This window comes from Sinocyclocheilus anshuiensis, unplaced genomic scaffold (assembly GCF_001515605.1).
Source record: "Sinocyclocheilus anshuiensis isolate Anshui unplaced genomic scaffold, SAMN03320099.WGS_v1.1 scaffold890, whole genome shotgun sequence".
NCBI lineage: Eukaryota > Metazoa > Chordata > Actinopteri > Cypriniformes > Cyprinidae > Sinocyclocheilus > Sinocyclocheilus anshuiensis.
This window is the reverse complement of record NW_015537986.1, coordinates 1,059,400-1,075,203: the sequence shown is the minus strand read 5'-3', so window position 1 is coordinate 1,075,203 and position 15,804 is coordinate 1,059,400. Positions and strand designations below refer to the sequence as shown.

The 15,804-nt window shown below is 39.6% G+C and overlaps 1 protein-coding gene across 1 annotated transcript; it reads right to left on the bottom strand.

Annotated features, from left to right (window-relative positions):
- Positions 1 to 1,135: 1,135 nt before the first annotated feature.
- On the bottom strand, positions 1,136 to 8,414 carry mylpfb (myosin light chain, phosphorylatable, fast skeletal muscle b). The gene is made up of 7 exons (XM_016469066.1): positions 8,271 to 8,414; positions 4,842 to 4,992; positions 4,571 to 4,666; positions 3,737 to 3,917; positions 3,022 to 3,100; positions 2,859 to 2,907; positions 1,136 to 1,792 (listed from the first exon to the last, which is right to left on the bottom strand). The coding sequence occupies exons 2-7, from the start codon at positions 4,842 to 4,844 to the stop codon at positions 1,688 to 1,690; spliced, it is 513 nt and encodes a 170-aa protein (XP_016324552.1). The 5' UTR covers positions 4,845 to 4,992; positions 8,271 to 8,414; the 3' UTR covers positions 1,136 to 1,687.
- Between the last annotated feature and the right edge of the window lie 7,390 nt (positions 8,415 to 15,804).

Below are 15,804 nucleotides of genomic sequence, written 5' to 3'. Positions count from 1 at the left end.
ACAATAAAAAAATATTAATTATTCCACCTGTGTGTTAAAATTTTGGATGTTTTCTATGAAATGAGACCAATTTTATCAATTTACTCCAATGTATATGAGTAGGGTGCTCTTTTAAATCCAGGTATGCCAAAGGCTGTAAAAAAATCCAAAATATGCCGCAGAGCTTAAGAGTTAATAAATGCCCATTTCATCCTGCATTTGAGTGTCTTGCGTTTCATTAGTATGGCGACGAGACATGATATATCCAAACTCTCGAGGCAGTCCACAGGTGTATGAGCCGATTTCATACACCTGTGGATTGCCTGAGAGTTTGGATACATCACGTCTCGTCGCCATACCTGGGTGTGGGGGAGACTGCTATGGCAGTTCGGTTGCGCTCACTTTAGTTTTGCTTTGTTCTGTTTCCCCACTAATCATCTTTATTATGCTTATGCTTATCTTGTAATAAATTTTCCCCTTATTGAATCAAGCCTTTTTGTGTTATTCCTCTTTTGTGTTATGGTTGTGGCCGTAAACACCATTATCAAATAAAATAAAATAAAATAAAATACAGTTTATGACCTCTTGATCAAATACACATTATTATTCTTTAGCTTGGGTTAAACAAATCAATTTTGATTGGTTGGAACAGCAGCTATGCTAATTATGTCTCTATTTGTTTCTCTGTTTTTGCGGTAACTAGGATTTACACAAGCTTCAGTCTGGATCCAGAACACCTGAGAAGAGATGATGCCAACTCCTCAGAGGACCTCAGATGATGCCAACCCTGAAACAACATACAGAACTACCAAATTTTGCTATAAGTTTGATTGCATCATATAATAATTGCTGTTAATAGTGTTCGTCTGTTTGATTACGTCTTTAATAGGTTTTTCCGTACATTTCTGCCATATATACCTTAACTGACAGTCACCACTAATAAGCTACTACTAAATATATTGTAGAAACTTAATTTTCTGTAAAGTTGCTTTGCAACGATTTGTATCGTGAAAAGTGCTATACAAATAAACTTGAATTGAATTGAATTTATTGTAAAAGATTCATTTCATCAATGTTAACAGATTTATTATTGCTTCACTTGCAGAGGCAGGAACTTGACAAGAACAGACAAAAGGAGTACGAAAGATTTAGGTGCTTTAATTTGTGTGATCTTTGAGTTACAGGTGGTTTTGAGGACAAAGAGTTGAATCAAGAGAAAGGAAAGGAAAAGGCAAGAAAAGAGGACTTTGGAATGGAGGAGTAAACAAGTGAGAAAAAGTAAAAACAAAGATGTTTTCTTTTGTTTATTTTCCTCATCCTCACTTTGTCTTCCTGTGTCTTTTCTTAGTGCTCAATGTCTTTCCTTAATATTTCTGTCTCTGTGAAAAGAAACAGGAGACACTGAGAGAGAGGGTGGCACTCTGTTACAGAGATGCACCATCTCTTTAAATATCTCCTCTGCTTATACATTTATAAAGGGAAACACTGGCAGACAGAACGGAGAGAGTGTGATTTCATGATTTTAGATTATTTTATTGAAAATAATCACATTAGCTCCATATGACACATTCAGACAGCCCAAATTCTAACAGACCTCCAGTTTAGACATGTCTTTCTTTGAGAGGACATATAGACCATGGGGAGCCTGAAAATGTAACAAGATGTTGTGGTAATGAGAGGAGGTAGAGAGATGGTTGATGGACTGAGATTATTCTTCCTCTTTCTCCTCTCCATGTGTGATGACGTAGCAGATGTTCTTGTAGTCTATGTTGCCAGCCACATCTGGAGGAAATGCAGCCCAAAGATTTTTCATCTAGAAGAAAACAATCAGAAGATACGAAACAACTGGTCATTAATTGGTTTAATGCTTTGATTTAAACAAAAATAAATAAACCTGTACGTCTCCATATATGGCTCAGTTCACTCCTTCAATGTATAGCGCTTTTCACAATACACACTGTTTCAAAGCAAATTTATACCAATATAGCAAGTAATATCTTAAGCATCTGTATGCAGTTTTGTGAAGTTTTGCAACTTTAAAGTGGAATTCACTGTTGTAATTATATCACTGACATTATTACAGTGGGTAGCTGTACACAAACATTTGTTGCTGCTGTATCATGCCCTTTTTGTGGAATTTCGTACCTGCTCACCAAATATACTCCCAGAACAGGCATTTGGGGGAACGCAGGAATGAAACCGAAGCCATTTGCCTTATTAGAAATCAGTGTACCATCAAAATGATTTGGAAACTGATATCTCAAGGTAAAAAAAAAAACTGTACATACAGTTGCTAAATATAAATAAATGTAAGGTTTTGAGATTATAAAAATATTCAGATTCATAAAAATCATATTATAATCTTTAAAAATATACCACATCTATCAGTTTGGAGCTGGGCAATAGTGTAAATGTATGTCCAAGGGATATTTTTCACATTTATCACTTGTCAGGCAAAAAGTAATTACACACTTCTCAACAAACCACAGAATTTGAATTTTGATTTTGATTCATGGCACTTATAGCCCCGGTTTCATAGACAAAGCTTAAGCCTGGTCCCAGACAAAAATGTAAGTCTGAGCTGTTTCAACTGAAAAAAACTTGCACTGATTGATCTTCAAATATGTCAGTGCCCTTGTTTTGCCTCAAGATGCACACCAGTAATGTTTTTTTAAGGCATGTTTATAAGGCATGTTTATAAAAATTACTTAAATGTCCTAATTGTACTATGGCCTAATCCTGGCTGAGTCTAAGCCCTGTCTGTGAAACCAGGCCATAGTGTGGGATACTTGCATATGAAGCTTAAAGTATGAGAAAATGTAATCGTAATTCCTGAATGAGCAAACACCACTAATTAAAATAATCCAACTACAACTAACCTCCTCAGCGGTAAACCTGTCGCACTGGGTGGTCAGGAGTTCCTCAAGGCTGAAAAATAAAATAAAATGTTACATGTTACAATGTTACATTCTTGAAAATGGCCTTTCACCATAGTTGTTTATTCATTCTATAGTGTGAACAACAATAGGTCAGGATACTTACAATTCCTTCTTGATGGTGCCTGTAGCCTCAGGGTCCAGGACTTTGAAAGCACTCAAGATAACATCCTCAGGATCGGCACCTAAATGAGTTTGATGAATACATTTTGTGACTACTTGATGTGAATGCTTGATGTGAGATGTCAACACTTCAATTACACTACAATACAATATAAATATAAAACTATATTTCAACATTTTCTGAAGAAAATGTAAATGATTTTTGTCTAAGAAAATCTTTCTGCCATGAATCTAAGATATTTGATGGTTTCCAGGGCATTGCCAGTGAGATGGGTGGTTTCTTACTGACCCGAGTCAAAGGTGCCAACCTACAAGTATTTATGATATTCTGGTCTCTAGATATGACTCTATGGTTTCTCATTTATTGTACCACAGTCAGTGTAAATCTAAAAGTGCTGCTTTGTACTTTTTGTCATTAGCCTGTAGATCAAACAGTAGAGCATGGGGCTAGCAACACCAAGGTCATGGGTTTGATTCCTAAGGAATGCATGAACTGATGAAATCTTTATCTTGAAAGCACTGTAAGTCACTTTCAATAAAAGTGTCTTCCAAATGCATGTTAATGTCCTAGCAAGTTAGAGTTGTGTGCTCATGTAAAGTTTACAAAGTTTAATACTTAACCCCAAACCAAAAGTATTAGCAACAGAAATTATGTGTGATTGCAGGAATAAACAAAGTCAGAAAAGATTTGGACTCACCCTTCAGCTTCTCACCAAACATGGTGAGGAAGACAGTGAAGTTGATGGGGCCACTAGCCTCTTTGACCATGGCTTCCAGCTCCTCGTTTTTCACATTTAGCTGACCCATGGAGGCCAGCACATCTCTCAGATCATCCTTGCTGATAATACCATCCCTGTTCTGGTCGATGATTGTGAAAGCCTGTTTGTTTTAGAGAGGGTAAGACTTAGTACAAGTTAATTAACTACTAATTGCTCCATAGGTCCCAAAAGATACACAAGTTGTCTTCACACAAGATATTGTGATATTGTAGTTATGAAATGTTTCCCTTCTGGCATCAGGTCTTGATGTTTTTCTGCCGAACATCTCTGAAACTTGAGATGACATCTGAGACCAAGTATCTTGGCAGCTGCTGCCCACTTGTCTTTCTAAGCTGTTAAAAGGTCACAGAATGTACAACAAGACTTTGGGGATATTTAAAGAGGGGGGATTGGTTACATTTGCCAGCCCCTACTAATCGTTTACCACCCCTCCTTACTACTTACAATAGCTATATAACTGTAAGTTGTATAGTTAACTCTCATTCCGTTGGTTATTGAACATAAAACCAATACTACACTTAATGAGTACTTTCTTCCAGTGGTTGAATAGTTCTAAAATCGACCACTTTATGAATTACTAATGTTCAAGGTTTTCAAACAGGTCAGCATGGGAGAGTGTCATTAATGACTATTGATTTGACTTATGTTAAAACTATCCTCTTAGTTTTTTCTTATACATGTTGCTTTGGATAACAGTTTATGCAAAATAAATGTTAATGTATTGGACTAAAATTAGGTTTAGCAGAAATTTACCTCCTTGTATTCCTGGATCTGGCTCTGCTCAAACATGGAGAAGACATTAGAGCTGCCGCCCTCTGCCTGCTGCCTCCTCTTGGCCTTCTTGGGTGCCTAGAGGAAAAAAACATACACAAAGAGTGAAACAGCAAGTTAGAATCTATCTATCTATCTATCTATCTAGACTGCCACAGATTAATCTCTCATCAAATGATGAGGAGTGTTCATCAATTAATCTCATGAATAATTTTGTGTAAAGTGTAAAAAAGAATGTGTAAAAAACACTCACCATCTCTCAAAGTTTTTGCAGTTGGTCAAAAGAGGGGAAGTATACACCACGCTGATGTGACTGACATCTTCGTAGTTCCCATCTGGGGCTCTTATATACCGGCCTGGGTGTGCTAACTTTAGCCTGAACATCAGGTTTAGGAAAGTGAGAGCTGGTGAAAGTACAAGAGAGGAGGTATATGGAGTGCTTTGGTGTCACTTTTCATTCCTGATCCAAAATAGGATTTGCACGCCTTGGAATGAGTTGAATTCAGTCCAGTATTTTTGGGAATAGTTTGGTTTATCTTGTGGACAAATATGGCAAACCCAAGAGATTGTTGCTGGCTTGACTAAAGGGCTAGCTCTGTTTCTTTTCATATTATTGACTCTGTCTGACAATTCAACCCTGGTTTAGATTTTGCTCAGTCTTGTAAGATTGAACAGTTACAGCAAGAAACATTTCTTATTATTATCAGTCTTGAAAACTGCTTAATATCTTTGTTCCTAATCCTAATCCTGTTATCATGTAACTGAAGACCAAACAAGAGGTAGTGTTCTTCACCTTCAACTATCACAGTTAATGAGCATTTGTGAGTTTGAATACTTGTAAAACCTTGTTTGCTTTGTGGCATGTATAGCTTTAGGTCTATAAAAATGTTCAGCAATATTTTTGCATAATCTACTATAATATCCATTTATGCAATATAACACTTTTTTGTATGTCCAGTAAGAAAGCATCTTTCTTAGCATATAAATATAATGACATATCCTGCTAATACCTCTATACGTCTTGAAAGTAAACTATTACTATAAACTATTACTATTAATATTATGTAGCTCATATTAGCTACATATGATAGATCAGCTTTTGTTCCCTATATGAAAATTTTTTGTGTTTCTGTTTTTCATAAAAAATGTAAATTAGTTAATATTTGCTCTATACAGCAGCTAAATAACAACATATTGACATATTGGAAAGTGACAAAGGTGCTGTATTGTATAGTATGTATTTTATGGATACATGTCTGAATGTAAGGGAAGTTTGATGACTAAACATACTTTTCAAGTACTGGGGAATACTTTGGGAGCTTATAGGCTCCTGGTATAGTCCAAAACAGTGTTCTGCAGCCCTCCCACTTCACACCATATATGCATCCATAGCTGGACATTTATCATGGTCCCAACACTGAAGGTATGTATTCAAATACAGGGTTGTGGGAACGGATGCTACCTCTCTGCAGGGAGTTTGGTCTTATTGGTCTTTTTTATTTGTATTTCGGGTGAGTGCTTATAGCTATTTATTATGCCATAAACACTTTTCTTGAACCTGTTTCCAGATTGTTTTTATATTTTAAGTATTCAGACTAGACAGCAATGAAATTAAATGTTTGGGGGAAAACTCCTCCAGAAAGCGGGCTAATTATTCCCTTAAAAATCCCATCCGTCACAGTTCATTGCGATCTCACAAAGTTCCGTTATAATCAATGAAGCTGTCTACACTGCACTGCATAAATTTCTTATTTACATAGTGTCTACACTTCGTTTGTTATTATGAGATTCTTTCAGATTCCTTTCAGTCTATCGGATATACTATGGTAATTGAGTGGCAGGTTTTTTGCTATTCGTGACATTATCACTAACAGATCTCATTATTTGCCCATGAATAACATAGCTAATCCTGTAAATTACAATAGCGATGCCCAGTAGAGGTAGTTTCTGTAGAGTGTTTTGCTTTTAAGTGATAGGCCTGTGTCAAAGATGAATTGCTTAATTAAATTCGTCTTTGCAAAATGCACCGATTTTGTTTTATCCAACAATCCATCGGGCAGCGTTTTATAGTGAAACCTTCCACCTAAAAACTCCTTTCTTGTTCTTATCAATGAATGCATGAATGAATGAATGAATGAATAAATAAACGAAACTGTTAATTGCTTTTTTTTTTAATATATTTTACATTAATCGCAAAAAGTAACATGTTTTGACAGCACTATTAATTAGGCTACCTAATGAAACATCAATGAGAATTCCATTAAGTCTAGTTGCCCATAGCAAATGTTTATATTTTATGTCATTAATGTATTTTAAAATATAGAAAAATATGGCCATTCAAAAGTTAGCGTCAGTATTTTTTAAAGAAATCAATACTTTTATTTATCAAAAATGCATTTGATCAAAAGTGACAGTAAGACATTTAAGACAAAATATTTCAATCTGAAATAAATGCTGTTCTTTTGAACTTTCTAATCAAAATCACAATTTCCACAAAACTATTAAGCAATACAACTTGTTTTTTTTTTTTGTTTTTTTCAACATTGATAAAAATAAGAAATGTTTCTTAAGCACCAAATCAGCATTTTAGAATGATTTCTGAATGATCATGTGAGTGGAATAATGGTTGCTGAAAATTCAGCTTTCCATCACAGTTATAAATTACATTTTAAAATTTATTAAAACACAAAACAGCTATTTTAAATTGTAATAATATTTCATGATATTACATTTTTACAGTATTTTTCATCAAGTAGAATGCAGCTTACATATTGTCCAAAATATATTTTAGAACATCACCGAATGCCTCTCCCTGCATTAAAGCTATACATTTTATTAGAAAGTATGTTTCCTGAGAATCAAACTTGTACACTTGGTGTTAATTCTCTTGTCTCATAAGTAATATTTTTATGTACTTTGAAATTGAAAGATTTTGCCATATGAAGAGTGACCCTTGAGTAATAATATATTGATCTGAAAGTAATAATTTTATAAGTGAACATAGTATAAGTAGTTTATTTAAAATAACTGAACAGTTTAAGGGTCACTACAAGAAAAGGTGTAGTGGAAAAAGGGACAGCTGTGGACAGAAATAGCTTGCCATCCCCCAATTTTCACACTCCCCGAACAAATGAATAGCGTCCAAGAGTGGTTTTCACGCTAGCCCAAATGTTCTCTTTCCTGTTCTGTTTCACGCTAGCCCAAATGTTCTCTTTTCAATTCTCTTCTGGCCTTACACACACAGACACATACTTTCACTCATGGCTGCTGTCCCCTGGTCTGTAACCACATTCCCTTTTCCCTCCCCTGAGATAAATATAGGACAGGGGTTCCCAAACTTTTGTCAGTCAAACTCCTTAGATGTACAATATTTACTTGAAGTATCCCCTGAGATTTTAATTAAATGTTTTAAAGGGGTCATATGATGCTGCTAAAAAGAACATTATTTTGTGTATTTGGTGTAATGAAATGTGTTTATGCGGTTTAAGGTTAAAAAAACACATAATTTTCCACATACTGTACATTATTGTTTCTCCTCTATGCCCCGCCTTTCTGAAACGTGTCGATTTTTACAAAGCTCATCGGTCTGAAAAAGCGAGGTGTGCTCTGATTGGCCAGCTATCCAGTGCGTTGTGATTGGCCGAATTCCTCAAGCGTGTGACGGAAATGTTACGTCCCTTACCATATTGTGATGCCTGCGGCAACCACATGTGACGACCCCGGGCTGGACTCCGCTTCGTCCACGGTGAAAGCCGATCCGGCGAGCGACAGCGCGAAGTTTAAATATTTCCTCAGTGACCAGCATGGATCAGCTCCAGTCATGACGAAGCGATATCGTCCTCTTTCACAGCGAAGCACACAGTGCCTTCACGACATGGCGGTGGCGGCAACAATACTACAGCGAGAATAAAAGTTACGCCTTCTTTCTTTGCGTGAACATTTGGGCGGCGTTATGCAAATCTTCCCAGATAGTGACGTAGGTATGTGGGGGCGTGTTAGAACGAGCCTTTTAGGTAGGTGTGGCTGACTCTTAACTTTTATAAAGAATATCTCTTTGGATTTGAGACTTTAGTCTTTGCAACTTTACAGATCTTCTTTATGCACCAAGAGCTTGTAACACTCCAAAGAGAAAGGAAAAATTGAAATCGCATCATATGACCCCTTTAATAATTTAATGACACTGGTGTTTCAGGAACCCAATAATAATAATAATAATAATAATAATAATGAGTGTGTTTCCCTCACCAGTGCCTTGAGATGTATGGATAGACAAGCCATTTGGAGAATACATAGATAAATTAATAAATAAAAATCAATTAATATTTGATGATCATTTTAAAAGTAATTCGTAATGCTTTAGATTACAGCATGCAATTTACAGCCTAAGTAAACTGAATTTACAATGTACCTTTTTGTAATAATAGTGTGCTTATACAGTACTTATAAAGGAAAAATAGGCAATGTTTGGGGAATAAAGGGGTATCAACCTGGAAAATTAAAAATTGTATATATATTTTATTTCAAATTGTCTTTTGCATCACACGAGACACACACAACGATAACATCAAAACTTGTAATGGAAATGGCAGAGGTATTCATACAGTATTCAAATGAAGCTGAAGCCGTGACAGGACTGAACATCGCAATATATACCCTCTTTTACTGCGACTCCACCTTGGTCTCTCTGTCCATCGTACTCTGCCTGGGTCTCCACCGATCACATCATCACTTCAGTCAGTCTAGTTCATGGTTCCACCCTAACTCCTTCCTCCATCAGTTTCTGGTATCTGGGTCACCAAACTCCTAGCTGTCTTCTGGGTCACTCTGGGTTCTCATTCGCTGCTGGCTTCTCCGTGCTTTTCTTCCACTGCCAGCTCCTCCATGGTCTCTTCTGCCACTGGTCCTGATATTCCTAAGACCCTCGCCGTCCTTCCACATATACTGCTCCCATTTAGGCTTCAGGAGCTGCCTTCTGGAGGAGGGGGGTAATGTCAGGTTTTGTCTAGGTTTCAGTTTTGTTTTCATGGACTCATAATTTGTATCACATTATTTCCTGTGTTTCCTTTCTGTTTTCATGGTTTCTAAGTGTTTCTTCATTTGTAGTCATGGTTACTTGAAGTACCCCCTGAGATTTTAGGTAAATGTTTTAATAATTTTAATAATTTTATGTTTTAATAATATTATTAGTTTGTACGTAATATGTCTCTACAATGGAAAATGCAACAACACATAGCCTATCTCAAATTTGACAAAAAAGCTTCTCCATTATGCTTATTTTATTGTCAATAACTCTGCTAAATAAATAAATAGTTTTTCAAGTCAAACTTTGATGTTGTCTTGAGAAAGCCTAACCAGCAAGTTTGAAGAAGCTTGAAGTTCGAAGGCTTTCTGATTTAAGTTTTATGTAGTTTGAAGATTTTGAAGACCATACAGTATATCAGAAAGCAGACAGACATATGTTTTAACATTGTGCTAGCATGACTTTGCATGTTTCTAACATGTTTAACACATTGCTAGCTTGAATAAACATGCTTCTAATGTGTTTTACATCTTTGCTAACATGTCGCTAGCATGTTTACCATATTGTTAACATGAATTAACAGGTTTCTAACATGCTTTAACACATTGCTAGCATGAATTAACATGTTTCTAGCATGTTTCCAACATGTTTAGCATGTTACAAGTATGTTTGGCATGTTGCTATAGCATGTTTTAAAATGTTGCTATCATGATTTAGAATGTTACTATGATGTTTTAGCATGTCACTAGCATGTTTTAACACATGGTTAGCATGATTTAATATGTCACTAGCATATATTGCCATAGATATATACAGTAGGCAGATGACACCTTTGACCGCACCAGACACGTCGACCTTGGAACAGTCAGTGTGTCATCACTCACAATAAAAATCAAGGAGTCTCAAGATGCCACAACATTGTGCAGTATCTGGTTGTAAAAAACGCCAAAATTTAATTTCCTCAAGAATTTTTTAATGTGTATTAACTCAAACTATATTACTTTTTAATATCGTGTTAGCTAATGGCTTTGTCTTTTAGCATAGTTTAGCAAAATCATCTGCTGAAGTGTACTGCAGATATACAGACATTCAGAGATGTGTATAACTACAGCTGCAGACACACTGATTTCACACAATTGCTCCTCATCTAGTTCATTAGTTTGCCTTGTGGCAGAACTGAATCCTATAATATGTAAACAGCAGAGTTGGTAAAGTACTCTCAGAGAATAACATAGACTAAAGGGAGAGTTTGAGTTCGCAGGACTCATTTGTGGTTTAGGTTCCTGTTCAGGCAGGTATCATGTCACTGCATAAGAAGCAAACAACTGTGAGAATGATGATATCAGGAGCAACTACGCTATATTATTACTATTGTCAATCAAGAATAGGCTAAATATTGCCCACAAAAAAAAAAAAAAAAAAAAAGATTTTGTACTGTCATACACACACTTTATATGTACTGACACTTTTATAACAACAGATATGCACAAACATTGTATTTTACAGTAAACACATGGTCTAAACGTTCTTAGATTATTAATTTTGCTACAGTGCACATTAACATTTACTTTTATAATCATATTATATATCATTGTCATATTATTGTTAGGCGTTGGCTGAGTAATCAAGTGCAAGACGAAGGAGTAAAGTCCAAAAGGAGTTTTTAATAATAAATCCAGGAGAATATCCAAAAGTCCATAAACAAACAGTATCAAGTGCTCAGCAACGTAAATCGAAATAATAGCAGACCATGAACTTACAGAAACAGAGGACTTAAATACAAGGGAGAATGCAATCAGGGAGAAACAGAACAGGTGTGGGGCTAATTAACAACCAATGAGACTAATGAATTACTAAGGAAACAGATTAACCAGGGAACTAATGTAGGGGAACAGAAATACAGAGAAAGCCAAAATGTAAAAGCACAGAACAGAAACGTGACATTTATATTATATAGCATGAAATTTCCTTGTTTCATATGACATTTATAGGGGAGATGGTTGTGGATGGTTGTAATATTTTGGACCTTTCTGTCTGTATCTTGGAGTTATTTTAAGTCAGTGCATTCAAAATGTGATTCAAACTATTTACAAGTGTCTTTTATTAAAGGGTCATGAAACCCTAAAATCATTTTTTTGAGACGCTAGCATACAGTATATGTACAGGTTGCATATCAATGAAAACAACATCACTCAGTATGTTAATTATTATGGAAAAAGTGTTTTGTTTGCTTGTTCATCACTGAAGACCTTCTTTCCACTGTGGTAGCCTCCGAAGTTCCTTTGACCCCTTCTCTTCTCTTTCTCTTTTTATAGAGTCTGTAGGTTACATGGAAAATGCCATACAATTTTGCCAGAGATCTTACAGACTTTCCATGCTCTTTTATATCATCTGATGTTCCCTTTAAAATGCTGAGAGACACCCCTTGGTTTGTCTTTCTCTTCCTCTAGGCATACTGAAATTCAAAGAAAACATGAATTAAACAAAAAATTTGCTTGGGGTGGGTTGTAACGTTTCATTAGTGTTACAACTAACATCATACGTAACCGAGACATTCCCTTTCAGTCGGTTACTCTCAACGTCATGTCGGTGATGACCTACAAATTAAGATCTCTACTAACACGCCACAGGTGCTGCCCCCTCCAGTGCCCTGTGTAGGCCTCCTGATCCTTCCTATAAGGCAGACGATAGGACTGGGCTCTACACAGAGAAGGTCGACTACAGCTGTTCCTCGCAACTCAACAGTAGGACTTGGATAACACTAGGAAAGCGTGCCCTTCCATTTGGAAGAGGACACACTGCGGAGTCACGGAGTTAAGTGACATTTACTCACGTGGAGTAACCCTGAGGGGCCCTACTGCACATGGAAGTCTCTGAGATGGCTCATGGCTGCATCATTTAGAGACAGCAGAACGAGTAACTGTACCGTGGAAAGACTCATATGGGATCCCAACAGGGCCACTCATATGGGCACTAGCCTCACACCAGATTTCAGGAATTCATTGGATGAAAGGCCTGGCGCCGGACGCTCCGCCACGTCTGGCCGCCGGAGTGCTGGAGGACTCGACAGGGTCTGCCCAGTCAGGGGACTCTCTGGAGAACTAGGCACCAAAGACGCGCCAAGCCGACTCTGAACTGGGCCTCTCAGTGCCACTACCCGTTTGAGGTGAGAACACAGGAAGAAACTGGTTTGACACGCAGGCTATAGAACCTAGCGAATGTGTTAGAAGTCACCCAGCTCGCAGCTCTACAAATGTCTGCTAGTGAGGCACCACAAGCCAGCGCCCAGGATGATGCAACACCCCTAGTGGAGTGAGCACGCAGCAGTGTTGCACTGGAATCAGCCGGCCCAAACTGAAGGCACGATTCGTCGACCGAAAATCCCTGCAGGTCCCCCACCCTCTTAATCGAGTCCAATGCAGTCAGGAGCAGGGTTTTTATAAAAAGAAACTTCAACTCGACTGACTGCAAAGGCTCGAAGGGGGCAGCTTGTAGGGCTCTTAGCACCAATGCCAAATCCCAAGAGGGTAGGGAGGGAGGCCTAGGAGGATTTAACCTCCTGGCCCCCCTAAGAAACCTGACTACCAGATCGTGCTTTCCCACCGACCTCCCCTCTATGGGGTCGTGATGGGCAGAAATAGCAGCAATATAAACCTTAAGAGTGGAGGGGGACAGCCTACACTCCAACCCTTGCTGCAAGAAGGAAAGCACGGCTCTGAGCGAACATCTCCGGGTATCCTCCTGGTGGGAGGAACACCATTTGACGAACAGGTTCCACTTCAGCACATAGGCCATGGACGGAGCACGTGCTGAAGCGATAGTGAGAGCTACCTCCTGACTGCCAGCAACTTGAGGCAATTGATATGCCAACGCAGTTGGGGACCCGTCCAAACCCCTGACACTGCATGCCCGTTGTACGTGGCCCCCCAGCTGGTGGCCGAGGCATCCGTGAATACCACAGCATGCCTGGATACCTGTTCCAGGGGCACTCCTGCCCGAAGGAACGAGGGATCTGACCACGGGCTGAAGATTCTGAGGCAGGCTGGTGTAATCTGAACCCGGTGAGTACCGCGTGCTTACGCCCACCTCGGGACTCGGCCATGGAGCCAGTGCTGAAGAGGTCTCATATGGAGCAGATCGAGCGGAACTACCGCCGCAGCCGCAGCTATATGCCCCAGGAGCCTCTAAAATAATTTCAGTGGGACCGCCGTCCTGCCTGATAAAGTCTTGAGGCAGTTCAGGACTGACTGAGCACATTCCTGGGTGAGGCGTGCTGTCTGGCTGACCGAATTCAACTCCATGCTGAGAAAAGAGATCCTCTGCGTTGGCACGTGTTTGCTCTTTTCCCAGTTGACCCGAAGACTCAACTGGCTGAGGTGTCTGAGCACCAAGTCCCTGTGTGCGCACAACTGCTCACGAGACTGTGCGAGTATGAGCCATTCGTTGAGATAGTTGAGGATGTGCACCCCCCCATTCTCTCAAATGAACAAGGGCTGCCTCCACGACTTTGGTGAAGACACGAGGTGACAGGGACAGCTCGAAGGGCAGGACCTTGTACTTGTATGCCTGACCCTCGAATGCCAACCGCAGGAATGGCCTGTGCCGTGGGAGGATCGAGACATGAAAGTACGCATCCTTAAGGTCGATCGCTTGCAAACCAATCTTGGGGACGGATGCACTCTAAAATGCGTTTCTGCGTCAACATCTTGAATGGCAGCATGTGAAGGGCACGGTTCAAATCTCGCAGATCCAAGATCGGTTGTAACCCGAGTCTGATGGTCCTCAGGCGCTAACCAGGCTCCGAGAGACCGTGCCAGAGGAACCAACGGAGCCACCGACGTACCCACAGTGGGGCAGCGTGGTGGAACACAAGGACTTGGCCCGAGGCCTGTGACGTCCTGACCTGTGACGGCAGAGGGCGGAGTCTGGGTGTGAAGTGTAACACTCACCTGATTCCTCCTTGTGCGGGAGAAAACACTGGGTCCCGGCTTGAGGCTTGTGACAGCCCGGCGTGTGACGACATGAAGCAGGGACTCGAATGCTAGAGCCCTTACCTGGTTCCACAAATGGGCAGGAGGGGTGCTCTTGGGCAACCCACTGCTGCCCGCTGGCGAGAGAGGAGGAGGGAAGTGACCCTGTGATGCACAGTTCACAACTCTCCTCCTCTTGAGACCCAGAGACTGAAGAATCCGCTCTTTTATTGAAGTTTTGGGTACCGCAGCTGCTGGGTCAGCGGCGGAACAAAAACAAAATGAAACAAAGGATTCTCCACCCGGCCCTCCTCCAGGGGAGGGAGTGGTGCGGTCACCATCTCCCAACAAGCAGTCTCCTCCATCTCTGGGTCGCCCGTCTCAGGGCCTCTTGCACTTGCGCTTACCGCCGGGATTGGCGGGGGCCTGGACGGGCTGGGCGTCCTGCCTGTGACCGGCTCCATGACGCTGCCTGGTGGAAGGCTGCTGCTGCTGTGTGGGAGCGGGGGCAGCCACGGGAGGGTGCCCACAGCGACGAGCAGGCTGAGGGGCTGCAGCCGGGGTAGAAGCAGCAGGTTTCCTCCGGCGCATGATGTGTTTGATCGCCTCAGTCTGCTTCTGTGCCGCCGAGAACTGCTGGGCAAAGCTCTCAACAGCATCGCCGAAAAGGTCAGTCTGCGAAACGGGAGCATTCAGGAACTGCACCAAGGTTATTATAGTTTTGAATTTTTAAATTCATTTTATTTTAATATCGTTTTCAAATGTGCTATAAAATTCAGTTTAGTTTTTATTAGTTTAATTCATATTTTTGTTAGTTTTAGTTTAGTTTTTATTTTGTGAACGCATTTTTATTTAGTTTTTATATAGTTTAGTTTCAGTTTTAATTAAAATTTAGCAGAATTAACAGATTACTTCCAGAGCACAGGCCAAAGAAAGACGTAGGCATAATTTAACCTTAGTGAGGCAAACATATAGCGACACAAAATTAACCCATGCTGAGATTGATTAGATAGTAAAAGTATACAAATATACGGCAAAGAAAGCAGGCAAGCCTTTTTTTTACAAAATTAATCTACACAAGTCGCGCTTAATGTCATATCCAATGATGTGTGTTGAGATATTTAGTATGAAAATAAATGTAGCCTGATGGTTGGTTGGTCATATATCTTTTCTTATTTAACCATAATCATGATATTGTAACTGTGGTGTCTTGCTCACTTTTCCGT

Coding starts and splice junctions, on each gene's coding strand:
- mylpfb (XM_016469066.1), bottom strand. Junction 2,908..3,021: donor GGCACCATCAAGAAGGAATT/GTAAGTATCCTG, acceptor TTTATTTTTCAG/CCTTGAGGAACTCCTGACCA. Junction 1,793..2,858: donor ACAGGTTTACCGCTGAGGAG/GTTAGTTGTAGT, acceptor GTTTTCTTCTAG/ATGAAAAATCTTTGGGCTGC.